The sequence below is a fragment of the Vipera ursinii genome (assembly GCF_947247035.1).
Source record: "Vipera ursinii genome assembly, chromosome: 2".
In the NCBI taxonomy this organism is placed as follows: Eukaryota; Metazoa; Chordata; class Lepidosauria; order Squamata; family Viperidae; genus Vipera; species Vipera ursinii.
The window spans coordinates 223,415,376-223,438,384 of NC_139513.1; the positions used below are offsets into that span (position 1 = coordinate 223,415,376).

A 23,009-nucleotide genomic window follows, 5' to 3' on the forward strand; every position below is an offset into this window, starting at 1 on the left:
GACAACACTGATATTCTCCCAATAGGAAATTCCTTGCTGCTCTTATTCCATGTCTGAAGATGTCCTAGGAATACCATATTTGCAAGGAACTTGATATGCTCAGGTAATATACAGTAACTCCAATGGAAATAATTGATTTTTGCATATGTGGGCCTGCTTGCTTCCCTCTGAAGACTCAGGGCCCAATCCCACAAGGTTAATCCTGGTCAATGACTTATATGTTTATCAGTGACTTGAAAATTTTCCCATTTGAGAGAGCTACAGATCTCGCTCCAGCAAGTTTCCTTATATATTGCTACAGGATTGGTATTGGTAGCAGCAATCCTGCTCTACAAGGTGGGTCAGCTTCCAGCATATTACCAAAGAGTAGCTCAAAGAAGTGATGAAACCCTTTGACTGGGCACATAATATACTTTAGGACAGAGCTAATATCTGTGATCTGTTGCTTCAGGATCTCCATTAGCAAAAAGAAGGAAACTATGTATTGATCGTGCCTTAGGATGTGTACATAATTGATTCCACTGTTTAGGATTGTTTGTCATAGGTTGATTAATTACTTCAGTATCCCAAGTATTGAAGCAGTTCTCTTCAAGTTTCTCTTAGGAGCTTCAGGCCTAATCCGCCATTGTTCCTTTAGGTAAACATTTGCCAAATGTATATTTGTTTTTTATATTATATAAAGCCAGTTTGATGTAGTGGTTAAGATACCAGGTTAGAAACATGAGTTCTGTACCTGCCTTAGGCATGAAAGCTGCTTTGGTGACTTTGGACCAGTCGACTTTATCTCAGCCAAACCCACCTTACAGGGTTCTTGTTGTGAGGAAAATAGGAGGAGGAAGGAGTATTAAGTAAGTTTATGTGCCATTATAAAAAAGTAATAAAGACAGGATATAAATAAATCCAACTGGCTTAATAGTAAACTTTTACTACTTATAGGCAAATTAACATGGGAGCCGCCAGGAACTACTTATTTCGGAATAGCTCCTAATAGGGCTTTTATGACAAAACTATGTCACAAGAAATCACCACAGCTCTGAATATGCTGGTTGTCTCTCATCAATTGACTGGGAAGTAAGAGCCCATGTTCTCAGTTGTGAGGAAATATGGTATGGACAGAATGGCCGTATTCTTCTTCTATGCTGCTTTTCACATTAAAACAGATGAACAGAAGCTCACATTCTTCATCAGTGTTGATACAGAAGTCTACATACAGACATAGAACAAGGATAGGCTGAATGACCAGAACTATTTATTGAAATCAAACAAAGGGGACATGTATAGTATTGAAGGGTGCAAGGAAAAGGCAAAATACTATTAAGAACATTTTCCCTCTAGCAATAGCATAGCTGTACAAATGTTTTTTAAAAAATAATTTTGCACAAGATTTACACTGTACACTCCTTTATTTGTACAAACAGATCAATGTTTGCACTTTGCGCATTTCATTTATAGCGTATTATATTTAAATACATACAGTACATTATTATGCCTCTCACACAATTAAGGTGCAATTTATCAAAACATTATTATCTGAATATTTAGTTTTCAGTGTTCTTTGGCACGTACCTGGATTATTTATTGAATAGAACAGTGTAAGACTGTCTAAGGCTACAAATTTGTTGTTTCTTCATAGTAATTAAGTGCATTTTTCTCAGATTAGCACAAGCCTATTTACAAAATCATTATCTTCTATGAATTTCAGTTTGTGTTACGTAGCTAACCAGCAATGTCCAAAGAAAAGTTTATCTTCTGCAATAACGTTTTTCAAAGGAGAATAAAACTGCACCATAGGTATCGGTGTTAAGCACTAACTAGATGAACTATTTAACAGTATGGAATGTTTTCATAAATAAATCACACTCATAGGGTCCATATGAGAATATATCTCCATTACTCTACACTATGAACTTTCATAAAAGGCTGCTATTTATCTTTCACCAGTCTAGGTGTATATGCTGGTAGACAAGCTGGTATAATATTCACCATAAGCCTGCTTCTTGGTCACTGCAAGCTTTCAGATTCAGTTATAAGATTAAACAAAGAAGCAAACAAATAACATGCAGTGAATCACATACAGTAATTGCAATACTTTAAAAACATACACTTTCTCTAAGCCATTCAGTGAATAGCTGTGAAGTTAGGGTTGCGTTCAATTATACCCTTTTCCTGGATAGAATAGAATCTGCAATGACACAAAAGGAATTGGGATTGGAGTGGACAGGAGACTGGAGGAAAGATATGAAATTATAGTTTGCTTGTATACCCATGAAATGCATTCTTTTATCTCCTCTATCAAACAGAGAGCTCTAAAACTGTGTCTTACAGCTTCCAAAAGAAGATTACTAAATGAGGAAAACTGCATTATTAGAGTTTAGTTTGCTGCAAAGCTGTTGTGATGGGATTTGTCATGGAGTTCCACTATGCCATAGATATAATTTGTAATGGAAATGAAAATATAAAGTTCTCAAGTAATAATTTCCAATTTCAACAACAATTAAGATTTAAAAATACACATATATTTTCAAAAACTTCACATTTACTCCAGAACTATCCTTCTGCCTTTTCTATTTAACAGTTAATTAGCTATAGTAGTATTTATTTTGAACAGAATCAATTTAAAGAGAAATGTCTCAGTAGCAATTGAAATATAAGAACAGTGAGGATATCATTTAAAAAAATAATTCCATGCGTGGAATTCTGTGCATCTGGAAATACTGTTTTATTATTCCTCATAAATAGCTTGTCTCCAGCTCATTGCTCCAACTTCTGGGAATGGTCATAGTAAGCTGACATCTAGAATTCCTAGAAATACGACACAGCTTTTAAAAAGATACATATTTTTATAATCTGACTTTTTCATATATCTGCACATAATGACCAAATGCTGCGATAGCTACGAGCCAAAGACAATCTGTCCCTAAGGAATGTAATTATCCTCTAAATCTTCCTAAAAGATTTCATTTCAGAATCTTAGACAGGTGCTGCTGAGGAACCTTAGTGTGCTAGCATTCATTCTCAACTATGATGGAACAATTTTTTTCTGAGAACATAACTAGGCTCGAGAATATACCTATTTTTCTGTATTGGGCCTCCTGAAGAAATCTCCACAGCTCTGAGCATGGCTGGCTGCCTCTCGTCAATTAACTGGGAAGAAAGAGCCCATGTTCCCAATTGTGAGGGAAATATGGTATGGGCAGCTTGCACAACAGGAGGAATAGAATGGCTGTGTTCTCTGTTTCTGAGTGGCTGTGGGAGATGGGAATTGTGAGAGAGAGAGAGAGAGAGAGATTTTTTCTTTTCTCTGTATACCTGTAGGAATACAGGCAGAAGACAAAGAACAGCATGAGGAATCGATAGTGTAATGATCCCAATATATGGATTGACTTAGGGTCTCTCATGTCCTTTAATCCAATGTGGCCCTCTGTTAGTCAATCAAGTTCAGAATTGTGATGTCTGGGTGAATGATATGGTGTCAGACTTATCTACGGCAAAAGCTCCATTCACATAGGATTTCTTTGTCTCTTTTTCCTCACTGTTGGTTGTTTCCAAAGCAAAAGGATTCACAATGTTAACTTCAGAGATGGTGTCCATCTGTTCTAATTCCATTTTGGAGAGTTTCTCCACAACTCCAGTTCCAAAGGCATCACCAAGAACATTAACCATTGTTCTGAATCGATCCCTAGAGAACAACATTTTAGAAGAGTCAGGACAGGTGGCAATAAATTCAACCTATATTTAAATGAGATTTATACCTCAGCTATATCAATATTGGCAAAAATATGTCAGTGTAGAATTCCGACACTGTAATTAAGGACATGATGAACAGATCAAATAAATTTTGAGGTGTCTCATACAGTACTCAATAATTCAGTTTTCAACATTGGAATTTCAAATGTCCTTGACTGTCAAAATCTAATCTAGGATCTGTTGGCTTCCACATTTCTGCAGAGCTGCCTGCTTTGACAAAAAAAAATGACCTCAAGGGCTGTATTATACCTACATCTTCATCACTTATGTAGTACTGGAGATTTCCAGTTGACAAGTCCTAGGACCATTGAACTAAAGACACTGTAGGGAAAATACGGAATAGCTATACAAAGTGGGTGAGAGAGAGTAAGGAAAAAGTTGGATGAAGTGGTGAATACATCTGGGAGGACTACAGGTAGAAGACAATATCCTCTGGGATTTTCATCATGTTTTGTGAATAAAATAGGGTAATTGCATGGTAGAGCCTTCTTATAAGCACTGACTTTCTTATACATTACTTTGATCATAAGCTTTGACCCACTTAAGGGAAATGTCAGTCACCATTGCTATAAATTCAAGTTCTAGTAAATGCAATAATACTATTCTGCATGAAACCGTTTTTGACCCTTAGGAAAAGAAAAACATTAAATCAAGAAATCTGATGAATGTTTTAGTGTTGGAGTGTTTATTTCCTATTCTCAAGACACATCTTCAGCAGATTGGCAGGGCCTTTCTTTTGAAAAGGTGCTTCTACTTTGCAAAGGTATGCTCAGCACTTAATGGAAATTCAGCGATACAGAACTCTACACACTGAGTTACTTTTACAAGGTGAAAGGTTATACAGTTAAGATAATAAGTGAAACAATGTGAGAATCTTCTAAAATAATGAACTGCTTGGTATTTCATTCCTTCTGTCTATAATTATGTCATTTTCTTCTTGCTGAAAGAATATGTTTTCTAAACAACAATGCATCAGATGAGATTACACGTTTATAATAATATTTCAGATAGTGTCAATTTTAGTTACTATTGCGTGCAAATAATCAAGTTCGTGCAAAAGAAAAAAAAAGGAGTATTATTGGATATCCTGGAGCATTGGAATGAATACTCAGTCCAATATCTGTTAATATTGTAACACAGTGTCAATTAAATGTTAACATAGTTGTGAAATATCTCAACTGCTGCCAGCAGAAAACACTCATTAGAAGTATATCAATTACAAAATGCAATGGGTTCATTGAAATTTTCCATGTAAAAAGATGCATAAGAAGTGTAGGAACTTACAGAAGCCAGTCCACTGCAATAATGAGGGTAACATCTTCAGCTGGCAGTCCCACTGCACTCAGTACAATCACCATGGTAACAAGGCCTGCCTGTGGTACCCCTGCTGCTCCAATGCTGGCGGCTGTTGCTGTCACACTGCATCCCAAATCAAAAAGACACAATAGCTGAGAAGGGTTGTGACCAACAGAGCATGAAATGGTACAGTGGATTTGGAAACTTTATTTCTGTTGATGGAGCCTGAAACTGCATTTGCCTTGTTTTACAGCCATTACCATATCACTGGTTCATATTTCTTTGTAATCAACTACAATTAGAAAGGCAAAGAGGGGATACAAAACTATTTTGATACAAATGAAAATTTATTTGGAAGTGGGTGAAAAGGGCAAAACAAGGTGCTTCTGAACAGCATGAATGGAATAAAAAATAAAAATAATAAAATAATTGGATGAAATTGAAGTAGGAAATGGTGGAAGGAATGTTTTAGAGATGTCTATGGGGCAGTGGGATGGTAACATGTAATCAAAATGAATGCTTTAAATACTAATGTTGAAGGAAAAGGTGGTGGAAAAGAAGTCGTAAGTGATACAAGAATGTTGAAAAATAGGAAGGCTGCAGGAATAAACGGTGTAACTGGACAACTGCTCAAAGGAATGGTTTACAAATTGTGCTTTATTGCTTCCTTTTTTAAGAGCTCCCCATCTTGAGATCCTTTTGTTACTAGCTTCTCCAGACATGAAATCAGACTCATTATTGCTCTCTCATAAAAAATATTTTGACATTGAAGAATATGTGTTACACTGCTAACTACTGCCAGCTGAGCCAACTTGCTTAACAAAATATGATATTCAGAGAAGAGAAAATGTCCCAACATGAAAAGCCAACATCTTTTAGCCCCATCATGAAGCTACAAACCTCTCTTCTGTATCTTCCTTCTATTTCTGTTGTCTATCAAGTCAAGCAATTTATAATGCAGGATATTTGAAATTAGTTATCAAACGCAGTACAGTGTCAAAATATGATGATCTTAGTTAAATAATACAGTTAAATTCAGCGATTCTCTGAATTTAGCAACACAATGTGTAAATTAGTAATGAATACAGCTAATGGATTTCAGTGCTAAGAAAATCCACTGGGCACAAAGTTGAGTTTTACTGTTAAGTGTTGAAATATAATCCATGTCACAATTTAACTTTGACCACAGGTCTTCTTCTTACGAGAGTATAATGCAGCAAAGCATAATTTTACAAGAGATTCATCTCAGGAGGCTAGATGACCTTCAGGGTCCCTTGTAACATTAAGATTCTCTAATTCTAAATATTATAGATGAAAAAAGATAGTGGTTACTATGAAAAAAATTAAGCAAAATATGTGATACAGCAAATCCTTACCTAATGGTCACTATTTGGCCAATGTCTAGCTCTAAGTCATTAAGCTGTGCAATAAAAACAGCAGCCACTGCTTCATACAGTGCGGTTCCATCCATGTTGATTGTTGCTCCAACTGGTAAAACAAATCGAGTAATTCTCTTGTCAACATGATTTTTTTCTTCTGCACAGCGAAACGTTACAGGTAAGGTGGCTGAACTAGATCACACAAATCAATGGGGAAAAAATAAAGACATTAGGAAGAGATAGGTCAGTAAGAAGTCAATGTGTGCATTTATTAATTTCACAGGAAGATCAAGACAAAGCTAGCATCAATAAAAAATACAGCATGTATGTGATAAAGACTAAATTAATATCAAATGAATGTATAAAGTAAATTCATATGTAGGTTCATTTATATTATCCAAGAGCTAAATGTAAGCATAGGGAAAAATTTTTTGTTATCCTTACCTCGAAGAAATCATGAGAGCTGTCAATAGTGCTTGAGCCATACCTATGGCAAACTGGTATGGATTTTTCCGCACTATGATTAGGTATATTAGTGGTAGAATTACCACAGAATGGATTGCAAGTCTGAAATAGGAAATGTACAATAACTACTGTAATATTTAACATCAGAGTCTTAGTGAACAGATGTAGATGGGTTTCAAAATTTATCAACAGTGAGAGAAGCAGATTTTCCTCGAATCCATAAAGCCGTTTAGGCTAGATTACAAATTAGCCCTTTTGTATTTGATAACATAAGGTATATTGCTCAGCAGAATGTTGTTAAACACTAGTTTAAAAAAAAGCAAACTTCCAATTAGTCACTAATTAATCATTAAATGCATGTAAATCAATCTGGATTCTTTTGTCCTTTATGAAAATAACTGGAAAGTGGCAGTAGGGAACAGAGAAGCAAGAATGAAGCAACCTTCCCATCTCTTCTTTAAGCAAATTTCTTGAAACACACTTGGAGGTATTTGCAAATAACATGCATTAGGAAATCCTCTATTCTCCCAGAATTTCTTCCCCATTTGTGAAACACACAAACAATATTCAATTTTACATGAATCTAATAAGGATTTTAGACCATGAATATGCAGCCTAAGAATAATTCCCCAGCCATGTCAATACTCAGATTCAAGTGCTTTCTCTTATCTTTCATATCTGAGGCAACCTGTTTTTTAACATATTGCCTGAGAGCTAACAATTAAATTTAAAATGTTGTATTCTTAATTCAGTATATTTCTATGTATCTGAAACACAGTGAGGATCATTATGATGAAAGTTCCCCTAACTATAGAAAACCCTGATTTATCAATTCAAATTAAAAAGAAAATAAATACATGTTATTAATTAGAGGAATAACATACCCACTCAACACGGTGGCCATATAAAGACCCAATTTGCGAAAAATCTCCCAGTCTTCAACTTCTATTATCTTTCCAGCAATCAAAAACAAAATACCTAGAGGCATATACCTACAATGTAAAAAGAAGCATTACAATTTATGCCAAGATAATTTGCAATGCAATTCTCTCTATATATGAAGAATATACAGGGCAGAGAAATGCAGTATTATTTTTCAGACAGGATATTTATCTAACTTTTCTTACATCTACAGTATTGCAAAGGAAAACTAGATAGACAGTTCTGGATGTAGCATTTTTAATTTTAGATGTGAATGACTGATAGCAATTTGAAGTATAATGCATCCCATGGATGAAATGTAGTAATGATTTCTTTGTCTAAATGCAGTGTTTTTTGTAGATTGTTTAGCTAAAGAAAGCACATTTTCCACAAAAGGCCCTCCCCACAAAGTAAGATAATTGGTGACAGCTTTCTTCTGGCTGTTTCAGTGGAATCTCTGAGGAACAAAAAGCATTATTTCTAAGAAATTGTAAAGATTAGGAGGGTTATTGAAAGTTTGCCAAAAGATATTGGTTATACCAATCCTTTGGGCAGAACCAATTGTTCAATTTTGGCATTCCTAATATAAATGTATTTAACCATTCATTTAAAAAGGCAGTATTACCATTAATACATTATAATTAAATAAATATAAACTTACAAAATAATCCAAACCAATATATCAGAAGCTATCAAAACAATTGATTCATTCTGATTGCTAATTATTTTGTTTGTATTTATTCAACTTCAATTTATTAAACAAGAATGGTATCATTTTCCACAGAAAAGTAGGGTATGTCCCTTAAATAAACCAATGAACTCACTGAGTTATAATCTTAAATCCAAATCTGCTGTATCTTTAGAAATCATTCAACTATGGCTACTGATGTGTAATTTATCTCATTAATTTCCATGCATCTTTTCTAAGCAGGATCAAACCTGCATTTAATTTATAATTTGGAAGATTGGTTTTACTGAAATACTAGTTACTTCTATTATTTGATGACCATGTTAATTAATTCAGCTTAGCATGAGAAGCAACTTCTCAAAAGGATATATTGTTTGATCAAACCATTCAAACTTCCAAGTAGATACTTTATTTTTTATTATTATTAGTTGAACTGGATCCTTACATATATTTTAAATTATTTAGATACACATACACACATATGTCCCATATGCAGCTACCCAATGCAAAACATTCAAAAGGTGAGCTTTGCAAAGTGCATGAGCAAAGCAGCCATATCTTCTCAAAGGGTGGCAGGCTTTCTGAAGCCTTTCCCTGCTTTGGGATGAAATGTATAACCAAGTTGTAAAAGGAATTAATGAAAAGATTCTCTCCCACTTACCACATAATTATCTGAACTATATACATTGTGGCATCGTTCAGAGCATTGAAAAAGTCCACCAGCACTTGTCCTTTTTCTCCCATTTTCCCAATGACGATTCCAAAGACAAGGCAGAAAACTATCAATCCGAGCACATTAATACCGTCCGAATACATGCCCACTATTTTGTATTCTTTAGTTTTGTTCTGTAGGTTAAGAAGGAAAGACGGAAATGCTCAACTAGCAGTAACATATTTTGCAAAGATGAAGATTAAACAAACTCTTGTCTGGGAGCAACTTAACTTGCTGGGGATTTGTTTGTACTTAATTATTTGACTATATACCGTACTCAGTGTCATAGGCAGGGCTTTTTTTCTCATAGAATGCCCCAGAGTGGAGTTCCGGCACCTTTTTTGGACGGAACTTTGTAGGGTAGGCAAGGTGGGTTGTATGACATGTGTGACTTCCGGCACCTTTTTCTTTTACAAAAAAAGCACTGGTCATAGGGCTTCTGTAGCTTGATCTTAAAGGACTTTGATAACAGCTTTGCTACCAACCAAGGCAGCCCATTTAAAAAGGGTGGAGTTTGATCATGATACTGGGCCCACTTTCAGGCGGATATTGTCCCCCTCTACAGACACTTCTGTCCCCAATTTCTTTTTATTAGCCATCATTTTAACAACTCGAATTTCACTACACAAATTATTTTTATATTATTCAGTAGATTATACAGCGAATGCTGTATAATACACAATAGCAACCACTTTATAGGAATCATCTAATAACATCTTAAATACTAATAGCAATTAAGGGTCCAGGAGTCTTTCTGTTTTGCCACAACAGAATGACACAATTGCCTTCTGTTTACCTGTGTAGTCTCAGTTGGCATTATAGCTGTGATTGGTTCATCTGTAGGAAAGGTTCCGTTTTTATCTGCGCTTGTGATTTTTATTTCTTCACGTTTGGTCTTATACTGGAAGGTAAGAATACATGTGTTGTGTTAGTGGAGAATGATGAAGGGAAAGCTTATTTTTAAAGCTCTTTTTAAAGTTTGTAATACATAAGGATTTACACACACTACTACCACTTCTAAGACACTATCAGTACCATGTCTATTTTTCTCTTATTTTTTTAAATGTGAGAATACAGAGCTTGTTACACATAAAAAAACCTAAGAATCTGGGTATAGGGAGTAGACAGGGAGCCATAAGAAATTGATAACTTATGAGTATTTAACTATCCAGTGATGATTGGTTCTTCTTAAAATTAAGGATTTGACTGAGATATTTTTTTTAATAGTAAGAAAGAAAAGTTAAAGGCGGTGGGATTTTTTCCTAAGATACAAAAGGTACAGAGTCCAGAAGAAATCATATGCATGTTTATTGACTGGCAACTAGTGTTTCGCATTATCTCCTCAACATTGATTATTGGAAACAGAAATGGATTCTTAATTACAAAATTATGATGTCATATTTCATGATTACATAATTTCATTTGATTTTTGTAAACAAAGCTTATTTGAGTAAAAATGTTATTTCTTTTGGATCAGGATATATAATAATAGGTAATAATATACAGTCCAATCATTACATAACTGTTTAATGAAGATGCCAAAATTTCACAGAACTTCTGTTAATAAATACAAAAATAGAATCTACCTGTTGGAAGCAGGCCTGTACAAGATTTTCTGGGAACATATTTCTGTAAAAGGATTAAAAGAGATAATTATGTTGATAATTAATTGTTGAAAATATATTCAAGGACCATGAGGTAATAAGTCTTTTTCTTTACTTGAAATTTTTGAACATATGTATGTCCTAATTATTCCTTAAGTTTTGGCTTAGTTACTTAACGGTTCAAGATATGATAACTTAAACTACCTGGGTCTTTTCTCTGTCCTGTACTTTCTCTCAAATATATTGTATACCTTAAAATTTCAGTTTATAGCACTTTGTTCTTTGTGTTACACAAAAAACAAATTCCAGCAGGTAAGGGAGGAATCATTTCATGAAATAAAAGAAAAAAGCAGACACGAAGAAAGCAGAAATATACTGCCTTCTGAACCTGAACAGCCTTGCATCTTTTCTACAATTCTATAGCAGATGTTATTCTTTTTTTTTAAAAAAAACCTGTGGCTTAAATTGGGAAAAGGTCATTTATTCTGCATTTTCAATAAATAAATGAGGAATAAATTCAGAGCAAAACTGAAAAGCCGGTTTACCTGATTTATTTTCTTTATGAAGAAATATTCTGAAGCAACTTTCTGAAAACACAGGCAGTAAAGTAAAATTGCAAAATGGGCTATATATTTTGGAATGGGAATGGAATGGAATGGGAATTCTCAAGGGTTCTATCAATTACTCGGAGATTCTCATTATCTCCCTGTTTATCCCTGCCACAGCACAATTCAATAGGTTGCTCATCTCTCAGGAGAATATTTAGAGGGAGGTGTTGGCATTATTACATTTTTTAAAATTGTGAACGTAATCCATTGTTTTACAGACTCACCTAATCAAGTCTAACATGGCATCCACCGTAGACACTTCCGGTGTGCTACCCACCCTGTCAATTTCATCAGCTTTCTGAGATACTCCTGGTTTGATAGCCACAACCAATACAATCCCTATAATTGGAGTGGGGTTGAGGGGGAAGGGCAGAGAGAACACAGCCTGAACAAGTTGAAAATTTGCAGAAAACATTTTTTAAAGATTGCAACATAGATATACAGTATAAACGAAAGATGAGAATTACGCTTGCCCTAAATTCAGGCCTTGGTTCTTTCAAATATGTAGCTTATTATTTTCTGGGATTCAGCCGGTCGCACCACTTCAGCAGAACCGGTAGCTAATTTTTTGTTGCCCAGGCCCAGAATGGACTTCGGAAAGCAGCATCCGCACACAGAATGGGTTGTTCACATATTTGAATCCCACCACTGCATATAATCAATTCTTTATCTTACAAGTTAGGAATCCTACTAAATCAGAGCTGCAGACAAACCTAAGTTATTTTGCTAAATGATGTGGTTATTTACAGCCGACAGGAAAAAAAAGGGGGGTTTCAGCTATCCTTATGGTTTCCCCTCTGTCATTTGGTAAAACCAGGACTTTTTTTGTCATAGAATGCTCAGAACGGAGTTCCGGCACCTTTTTTGGATGGAACCTTGTAGGGTAGGCAAGGTGGGTTGTATGACATGCGTGAGTTCCGGCACCTTTTTGTTTTACAAAAAAAGCACTGGGTAAAACCATTAGAAAATAGCCATGTTGCTTTCCACTTAGCTTTTATTGTGCAACCATCCTGCTTTTTTCACAAAACCTTTAGCAAGCTTAACAGTAATTTACTTCAGTTAGTAATCCTCATAATTTTCAAAACCTTTGCTTCTTTTTTTAATCAGAAAGGGCACTGATTTTGATTGATAACATTAGAAGCCTTCCATTTAGAAGTACCCGAGTTTTGCTATAGTATATGTACCAGTTATCTAATGATTGGACTAACTATCCCATTTCTGTAACATAACTTGATAAAATCTCTTTCAGGAAGCAAAATGAGTTGTTACTTCCAAAACAGATATCCAATCACATGGTTAAATATTAATTTTGATAGTAAAGAGAAACCTGTATGCTTGTGAAATGGAACAAGGAGACTAAAACCTGGACAAGAGGTTCTAGTTCTTTTACTGTTTATCATGACACTCTAAGATGGATAATATCCAAGTCTGTTCTCTGTGAATCGAAGTTAGACAAAAATTGACTATTTATGGCTAGTTTGCTAACTTATTAAAAATGTCCCACTACATTTCAAATGTAAGGATTTAATTACTCAAGGGATGAACTACTTATTACCTAAAATTACAGCCAAGGCAGTAGTGAAGAAGTAGTACACAACTGCTCGCAGGCCAATCTTTCCAGAAACACTGGAGTCCAATGCAGCAACCCCTGGGAAGATTTTAAGGAAAAAGAGAATTTTTAGTGTATATATTTATAAATAAACGCAACGTGATATAGTTGTGATATATTTAACTGCATTCTTCATCTTCCTATAATAAGAATTACCTTTCTGGATTGGGTCATAAATCCAAGTAGACTTGCACGCTGCTTCCAATATTTGCTGACTATACAATCAATTTTAAGTTCACAAGCAGAATATTATGGCTATCATTCTTGCTTATCTCTTGCATGGATAATCAAAGATACATTGTTCTAAACAGGGGGATCTGACTGTACTGTCAAATCTAATACTTGGCTCTCTTTCCTGTTGTATTCTAGTGTATCTATGAGTGTGCATGTGCACTTACAATATGCATATTTTATTGTTTGTGGTAAATACTATCCTTTTAACCTGCTGGGAGAAAAGCCAACAATTTTTTAAAAATCAAAATAACCTTAAAGAACGTTAATGCAATCAGTTATTATGAATCACAAAATACTTAAATCAGAATAAATGTGCTGATCTTTGAGTATGTATATTCCCATCATGCTATTATTCAAGATAAGCTATACAGGTAGTCCTCCATTTACAACAGTTCATTTAGTGACTGTTCAAAGTTACAACAGGACTGGAAAAAGTGACACATGCCTGTTTTTTCACATTTACGACCATTGCAGCATCCACACGATCCTGTGATCAAAATTCAAACGCTGGGCAACTGACTCATATTTATCATGGGTGAAGTGTCCCGGGGTCACGTGATGATCACCTTTTGAAGTCTTTTGGCAAGCAAAGTCAATGGGGAAGCCAGATTCATTTAACAATCATGTTACTAATTTTACACCTGCAGTCATTCACTTAACAATTGTGTCAAGAAAGGTCATAAAATGGGGCAAAGCTCACTTAACAAATCTCTCATTTAGCAACAGAAGGTTTGGGCTCAATTGTGGTCATACGTTGAGGACTACTTGTATTATATTAAATTTAGTAACAGAGTCAGAAATAGAAAAAAAATTTAAAGGCATGAGGTACAAAAATAAGGAAAAAATAGCTAAACATAGTTTATAGCAACGTGGTTATTCGCAGCTTATTCACAATACCTCTTCATACCTTTCCATCTTCATGTCCATACCATGCCATAAACCGTATTAAATATTGTCTTTTGTATTTCAAACTTATTACCCCTCAATTTTTAAAGATCTCATCAATTTCTTGGTCTTCTCTTCCTCTAAAATCCATTCACTCTTCCTTCACATTGTTGTTTTTTGCAGTCTGATCTTTTGCAATCTGATTAATATTTTTTTCTATGTCAACAATCTACCTCAATGTACATATTTCCTTGTGGTAATTTAGTTTTGCACTTAAATTCATTCATCATCCATTTTTCACCCAACTCCTCTTGTTTGGCCTTATTCTTAAATGATTTTCAGTGTATTCAACTTACTTTTAAGTTGATTACCAACATAACCAATTGACATGATCAACTCCCACTTTTATTTAACAAAGTCAGAGAAGAACACTAATGCACAGTCATAATTTTCCTTCTTATGACAAATATTTGTTACTCTCAACAGACCACATACTATTCATTACCTTCCTACCACATTTGCATGTCTTAAAATTTCTCACTCATTTTCCCATCTTTAGGAAACATCTAACCAAGATATATACAACAGCTTATATGTAAATTACTATTGTTTACCACATTTTTTCTGCTGAGCATAACAATCTTTGTCTTTCATGCACTAATTTTAGGTTCATACTCCTTGTTAGGTAAATTGTATGATGTAATGTCTACTGCAGATGGTTCTCACCCTAAATATAGCATTATTTGCATACAAAAGTGTATACATATTTATGCCCCCAACCAACATAGCTCTAATATCACCAGACATGTTCTTTTTTGCCACTGTCCTTAAATACATTAAATAACATCATACATTTTTATCTTACTCCCTACAAATTTCTAACACGTTCCCTCCAATATTCCATTTTATCATTTCCTTTTAAAATTCAGTTACTACAGTGGAGGCTGTGTGTTTAGCCCTTTGACTCTGCTTTCCAAACATTTTATTTCTATCATCATTATACATATATTTTAATGCACATTATACATCCTCATTTTTTGCAGCAATCAGGCTTTAAATACACTTTTCTCCTCTACAATTTAACTTCGTCGTTCCACCAAGCATCTTTACCCATACTTTCTATTACTGTAAAGTTCTCTCTGTGTATGAGAGTAGGAGGGTGACTTTTGTTGCAACAGACCAACACGGTTGTGCCTCTGGAAATTAATAATTTTTAAACTGCCTAAGAGATCAGAGAAATCATTTTATAAACCAGAATATTAGTTCATCTATATATCCAATAAAATTGCAGGTAGCAAGTTACTTAGATGGCTGTTAGTCAGTTTTTTCTCCATAAAAAACAGAATTAATTAATTCAAAGCCCAATCAAGTAATAAATGTTTAAAACTAGTTTTTTTTAGAAGGAAACAAACTAACAACACTATCACTCTATTTGTTGTATGATTAAGTACCTTTGGCTTCTTTTGTATTAACTATCTTGGCCTTATCTAGGCCTAATAATAACAAGAACTCATCGGACACACCATATGAGTATTATTCGCTTCTGCCATCTAACCCTACATAAGACTATGTAGCTGGTCCAGAAGGCAGTGAGGCAGGCAGTACTGAGTATGCCACAGTATGCCAACTGACACAACTGCTCTATGAGCAATACTGACTTCCAGATGCGATCCAAGGTGCTGCTTATTACCTATAAAGGATATAGGTAAAGAGTTTGTAAAGGGTCTGGTTACTTGGGAAACTGTTTATCTTTTCCCCTGTCTGGTAAATTTGCCAGAATGGGAACACTTTGGATTCTCTCAAATAAGCCATGTCACCGAAGGGAGCCTTGGAGGGAATGCCTTCTCTATCACAGTGCCTGCACTCTGGAACGGCGTTGCCCTAGACATCTGTATAGCTCGCATCCTGCTTATGCTCCAAAAGATGCTGAAAATGCAGCTATTCTTCTAAGCCCTAGAGCAGGGTAGTGGCTGAGCCCTTTCAATTTTTTTATTTGGACTCATGTTATGTTGCATGCCATCTGCTTCTCTATTTTATTGCCCTGGCTTTATTATTATTTTTATTGTGTAAAGGCCCTGTAATCAACCAGAATCAGGAGTTGTTGAAATCTACGTCATACATAAATTAATACATTTTAGTCTAGGTTTCTTTTGTTGATGAGTGCAAGTTGCCACAGAGGGGTTAGATTTAAGGCTTAATCAGGTAAACAGTTTGTAAACAGATTATCAATCTCTAGTTTCTGTTGTAGGCAGTCCAACTTCTAGGTTAAGGTCATACTGAACACACATGCAGGAATCAGGGGGGGAAAACCGTTCTTACTTTTCTATTCTCTATTTTTTCATAAGCTATGTAGTTAGAACAAAGGTCCAAGTATACCCTCTAAAAAAGCTGTGCAATAGTTTCAGGGGTCGTTAGGAGTATGGCAGCTGAAATAAAATTTCCCTCTGTGATAGAATATTAGGAGAGCTGCCATACTCTTTTGGATCATAGAGGCAATATTGGTGGATTGGGCACCATTACTAAGGATTTTCAAGTATCTTACGTACTCGACTATTTCACTAGCTTAGTTGCTTGGTTCTCTATATATCATTTGTGGATTTTGGTACTCCTATAGAAAAACATTACTTTCATTTTTGATGATTTATGACAGATTCCAACTCCCTACAAAACCAAGCCAAGATTCTGGGGAACTTCCTGAAGCTGACTTGGTTCAGTGAAAGATTATTGCAGCATCTGCATGAAGTAACAACTGCTCCCCTGTCAACTTTGCATGTGCAAATCCAGCTTCTATATGTGTCAAGGGATGATAAACAAAATAGAGACAGGATATATTCTTGCTTCACTCTGTTTGCAGGTGTAAATTAATTTGGCAGCTCTCCTATGCAACGCTGAACCCTAAAAATGGTTTTGTTGTACAAATGGCATATTAGTAACATCGAACGTTGGTCAATGGTAGGATTTTCAAGAGTATCCCATACGAAGGCTTTGGAAATCCAATAGAAAGTCACTCTAAAAACAGGGATTCCTAAACTTCTTGCCATTACACCTCCCTTTAGTGTAATCTTTATGTATATACCTCCCCTAAAAATCAAACACCAAAATGAACAATGAAAATAAAGGAAACTTGGAGAAAGATGGATTTATTGTAACAATATAAATAAATGGTGGGTATATACCACAGTTTGGGAAACTCCGTTCTAAAGTCTAACAAAGCAAAATGACCACATTTCTGGCTACTGAAAGACAAGAATTGCTATGGTGATTCCCCAGCAGAACATCCTTTTCACATCCACAGGAGCTACTACGGTGTCCGAAGTCATCTTGCAATCTGATCAGCTTGAATTGGTAGGTTGGGTAAAAATTTCAATATAAGCTTTTTCCGTACAAAAGATACATTAAAATCTGGAAGCAAAAAAGGAGACACCTCGAAAGTAACTATATTTGCAATTGTTCACCATGGCTGGTAGACAAATCTATTGTTTAAAGCATTAAGGCTCCACCTCTGTACTGTGGATGACAGAATGATGATATAGGTTTATTATATGAGAAAAGCCACAGCAAAGTTATACAAATTTCAAGGGCATAACCATAAAAGTGGCTGTAAAACTTCCTGACTCTTGAAACAATATATTATGCATAATTCTTTTCAGCGGGTAGCATACTCAATGGAAGATAATTAGAGCCTCCTTAGCAGTTGGCATTTTGTGGCTGAACATGAGGACAGAATGTCAAGAAATTATGTATTTATTGATTAATAATTAATTAATGTTTGCTGAATTACTTATATTCTCAGTGAACACTAGTGAACAGTGATAAGGCCATGCTTAGTTACCAAATGCCACTTGATGAGGCGATCTGGCTGAGCACACCTAAAGCTTGCAGAAGCTGAAGCAGATCGAAGAGAGGCCAGGAAGAGGCCCAGAGACAGGGATGCAATCAGGCTTAGAACTGCCTAGCAGGAACAAAATTCCGAAATGGCCAAATTGCTGGATTTGGCAGGGACAGCAGTCAGAGGCCCAACAGGAGACACTACCAAGGGCATCCTGTGGTAGTAAGTACAGTAGTAGTCGCTGAGGTCCAGTGGCAGAACAGTAGGGGGCACAGCTGGCCTTACCAAATGTGCCCCATGGTTGAAGCCCATCAAAGAGGCCTGGCAGCAAAGGGACTACCAGAGAGGTTACAGTGGAAATGACCAACCAAAAAAGGCTTGTCGATTGAGAGCAGCTGTCACTTTCCACACATACTCAAACTAGCTAGGATGGCTTCCTTGGCAAAAGAAGAGGAACAAAAAAGAACAAAGCAGTAGACCACAGGAGGAGATATTGCATGGAAGAGCTTATACTTGGCCTTATAGGTCCAGAAGGACTTGTTAAGCTTTTAAATATGTCAAGAGTAAATCCTGCAGGATCAAGAAGGGAGCACAGTTCGGGATAGTCAGTGTAACCTGTAACCTGTAAAAAGCAGTTCAAGTAAGGATATGCTGGTACCCTATAACCAATTTGTTAACTTCTTGGTTCTACCTGTCTGCGTTTGATTCTGCCTTATGTCAAACCTATGGACAAAATGTGACTAAAGAAGTTCCAGTTTCATATTTCTCTTTTTTTCAGGAAGATCTGACTTGTCAAAATAGTGTAGGGGTTACAGCACAGGTGTCAAACTCGTCATGTCTTGTGACGTGTTGCGATGTGTCGCGACTCTTTTTGCATTGCTGGCAATGGGGTGGGTGCGGCTTCAGTATGATGAAACCGGTCCACGGGACAGCAGTTTGACATCCCTGGGTTACAGCAATCAAAACTGAGATCCTTAATCAGAAAAGTAAATTGATAAACAAGCATGGTTTGGAAATCCATTGCTTTATACTGCTCTGGCCAAGTCAAGCTTTCCCTTAAAAAACCTCAACAAGAATATTTATCTGCTACTTGACAGTTAAGGGTTTTACTTAACTGACCTATTCACAATGTACTCCTAAGCTCCATCCCATCTACTCATGCCACTGGGTTTTAACTGGAACAACTGAGATGGCGCCACTAGATTTCTGTAACTTGTTGAAAGATCTTGTTTATAAAGTTGCTTTTCTACCATCTCAGCAGGGAGGACTACTCCCAATTATACCTGGGCAACACAGAGGTGGCGATATTTATTTGTTAATCCTTCTTGCCATCTGGTGAGATAAGAACAGCTCCATTATAAATGAGTTATGATCTCCCAGGGTGTGGGCTCCTTCTGTATAATAGATAACATCAGGATGAAAAGAAGCTTCAGTCCTGCAGTTCATCACATGATTTAGTCTTACATGAAGGAGGGGCTTCATGATCTGATCAGGGCAAAAACCTGAGTCTCACATAGAGTAGATACCTAGTTACGCTCCAGAGTTTGCTTCCCTCCAAGTAATGTGAAAACCTCATAGGAACCTCAGGAAGCAGTCCGTCAGAAATAAGCAGAAGAGTAACCATTTCACACAGAGCTACTTACATTTATTTATTCCAGACAATCCACATTCTAGCATTGAAGAGAGATTCATTGTTCCTACTAACCTGCTAGAATCTCAAAATGCTAGCCTGGATCTGAACAACAAGGCTAAGCAGAACAGTGCATCATAGAAATATGCCAGGCAACCTCATGAACTGCCAAGAACCATTTTTTTTCACTTTTCTGTATTTTTTCTTCCCCATTTATTAATAAATGGCTCCATTAGATAAGGTTGATATGTTATTTGGCAGCCTATAACTTTAATAATGCCATTCAAAACAAACTATGAGTAACTACAACTTTCAAATTTTACAAGGATTTTTCAGTCAGAAAATATCAACTACTTACAGGTAGTCCTCAACTTATGACCATTTGTTTAATGATTGTTTGAAGTTACAATAGTGCTGAAAAAGTGACATGACTTGATCCCTGTATTTATTACCAGTACAGTGTCCTTGTGATCACATGATCAAAATTTGACAAAGGGCATGTATTTGCGACAGTTGCAGCATCTCAGGGTCATGTGATAGCCTTTTGTGACTTTCCCAGCCAGTTTCCATCCAAATAGGGGAAGTCAAATTCATGACCTCACAGTGATTTGCTAAACAGCTGTGGCAAAAACAGTAGTAAAATCAGGTGCATCTGGCTTAATGATTGCATCATTTAGCAACGGAAGTACCAGTTTCAATTGTGATTGTAAGCTGAGGGCTCTTTGTACTGTCATATTTATATAATTATTATTTTTCTATTACTTTGATGATTTTTCAAATAGGCAGCAACTTTTTCAAGCAACAAAGTTCCTCAAGTACTTAAATTATAATAGCCAAAATCTTACTCCCAATTCTCATGCCACAACGCCAATATATAATTATGTAATTTGAGACAGCAGCTATAGATCTTGCAAGATCTTGGTACGTCACTGCTTTGGAACAAAACTCTAACACATTAAATCAGTGCAAATCTCCTAATTCCACTGCAAAGAAATGCTGTTAATCCCTCACACTACTAGTTATAAATCTGCTTAGAAGTGCAGCTGTTTTTGAACTATTGCTGCAGTTCTGTTTCATTCTCAACCTGGATTGCACACACACACACACACACACACACACACACACACACAAGCACCATTGCAAATGTATTATTATGGTCGCATTTCTTTCAAGAATAGCTAAAAATTATGTTTTACTTACACATTTTTTCCTTTTTTTACTCTTTAGTTATACCAATGCTGATTTGTGGCACTCTTCTTTTATGTAACAAACAATATTACACAAGAAGGCAAAGACCATCCTGTCTTATTCTATCCTCCAAACCAAGATCAATTTAATAGGATGTTTGAATTGCACGGAGGCATTTGCCAGTTCAGTTTAATGGGAGGTTTCTGTTAGGTTCCTATCAACAACTTAAAACTGGAAGAAGGCAGAAGTAGGCTTTGAAAAGTACAATCATCTGCTAAGTAGGTTAATTGTAAAAAAACAGGAAGCTGTTACACAAGATTTCCAGAGACTGCTAAGCAGCAAATGCAAGCCCTATTTATAATAAAAGCAAGGTGTATGTTTTTGTCTTGTCCCCAAGGGGCAATGGGTTAGAAGCTACTATCTTTTGAGAAATAGGCAGATTTCATCTGTCCCTTGTTTTTCTAACAAATTCTCCTTATTTCAAGTTTGTAACTGAAACTGTGAGGGTGGTGCTCAAAGTTTCTTCTATACAATAAGAGCAAGTTAAGTTGAATCTTCAATGCTATACGCCAGACATGTCAAACACAAGGCCCGGGGGCCAGATCCGGCCCGCAAAGTGGTTTCATGTGGCCCCCCGAAGCCATCCTGGAAACAGTGAGGGAACAGCCCCCACTGCCTTGGCCCTGGCCCAGAGACCCTCCTTCTGCCAGAGACCCTCAGATCTGTCCCACTCCTGCCCAGGCCCCCATAGGCACCCTTGATGCGAACTATGTAGAGCTGGCCACGCCCACCCAGTAGGCCACACGCACTCTAGCCATGCCCACCCAGTAGGCCACACCCACCCTGGCCATACCCAACCACCCCCCTGAGGGCAACCACAATGCTGATGCGGCCCTCAATGAAATTGAGTTTGACACCCCTGCTATACGCTCTATATTACCGGCAAGTGCATTAGTATATTGCTTTACAGCAGGGGTCCCCAACCCCTGGTCCATGGACTGCATCATGCCAGTAAGTGGGCTGCACAAACAAGCAAAGCTCCATCCTCGGGATGCAGGCAGTATTCAAAACCACGTCCCCTCTGGTCCACGGAAAAACCTTTCTCCATGGCACCGGTCCCTGGTGCCCAAAAGATTGGGGACCTCTGCTTTACAGGGTCAGGCATTAATATTTCAGCATTTTAAAAGCCCCATTTAATTCCAAAAAACCTAAGGCTGAGTATCAAACATTAAGAATTAATTGAGCAAACTTCAATTGTGTGTAATGTGAGTTATTAAGATAATGTTACTTTGAATATTTTTCTTCATGAGAACTTTCTATCCACTTCTCAAATTAGGATTTTAATTTTTCATGTTGAACTTTGTGTCTTTTAGGCAAATTTGAAATTAAATTTAGCTGTTTTCAGAAATTAAGCAATGATGAAATCTGAAAGTCATGGTTGTATAGGAATCAGCACTCTTCTTTCCTTTCTTAGAGAGTTTAGAGAGAGCAGAAGAAGTCACTTAGCTGAGAGAGAATTTGATAAAATTCATTTCTTTCTTGATTCAATTTTAACTCACACAATAAATCGGCTATTAAACAAAACTAGTAAAAATGTTTTACTCCCTCTGATACTACAATATTTGATGGTCAAACCATAAAGCTTTTCTCTATAGAAATAGATTTTATATTGCATAGTTGGCCAGTTATCAGGACAGATATACAGGTTGTGCCATTTGCTTGAAATCAAGGCAAAAGATGAGTCCTTAAGTAGTTATGTAACTTTTTTTTGTCCATGTGGCTATTACTTAACCAAACCACACATGTGATGCCCATATATCATCTTATTCATAGATGTTTGTCCTCCAAATCTGTAAGAGAGTTGACTATTGTTCACTGGGCGCTATCTAACAAAATGAAATTCAATGGTGAAAAAAGTAAGGTTCTACATTTAGGCAAGAGATTGGACAGCCATTTGTCCGAAATGGTATAGGGTTAGACTAGATGACCTCCAAGGTCCCTTCCAACTTCTTCTTCTTCTTCTTCTTCTTCTTCTTCTTCTTCTTCTTATTATTATTATTATTATTATTATTATTATTATTATTATTATTATTATTATTTATTCTTAAAACATAAAACTCAGTCAACTGAACACTCAAATTGACTGGCACTAATGGTTGACATGGGTTGCTGCCAGCATCCTAGGTATCAACCAGGTATCTCCTTAAAATGTAA

General features: G+C 36.2%; 1 protein-coding gene across 1 annotated transcript in view; it reads right to left on the minus strand.

Moving 5' to 3' along the window:
* Positions 1-1,235: 1,235 nt before the first annotated feature.
* Positions 1,236-23,009, minus strand: part of SLC1A1 (solute carrier family 1 member 1) — a 43,398-nt gene continuing 21,624 nt past the window's right edge. The window contains exons 3-12 of the mRNA XM_083352558.1: positions 12,976-13,068; positions 11,645-11,759; positions 10,795-10,837; positions 10,005-10,109; positions 9,158-9,342; positions 7,772-7,879; positions 6,867-6,989; positions 6,420-6,614; positions 5,032-5,166; positions 1,236-3,679 (exon numbers count right to left, since the gene is read on the minus strand). Of these exons, the coding sequence (XP_083208684.1) occupies positions 3,439-3,679; positions 5,032-5,166; positions 6,420-6,614; positions 6,867-6,989; positions 7,772-7,879; positions 9,158-9,342; positions 10,005-10,109; positions 10,795-10,837; positions 11,645-11,759; positions 12,976-13,068 (1,343 nt within the window). The 3' untranslated portion in view covers positions 1,236-3,438. The remainder of the gene's footprint in view (positions 3,680-5,031; positions 5,167-6,419; positions 6,615-6,866; positions 6,990-7,771; positions 7,880-9,157; positions 9,343-10,004; positions 10,110-10,794; positions 10,838-11,644; positions 11,760-12,975; positions 13,069-23,009) is intronic.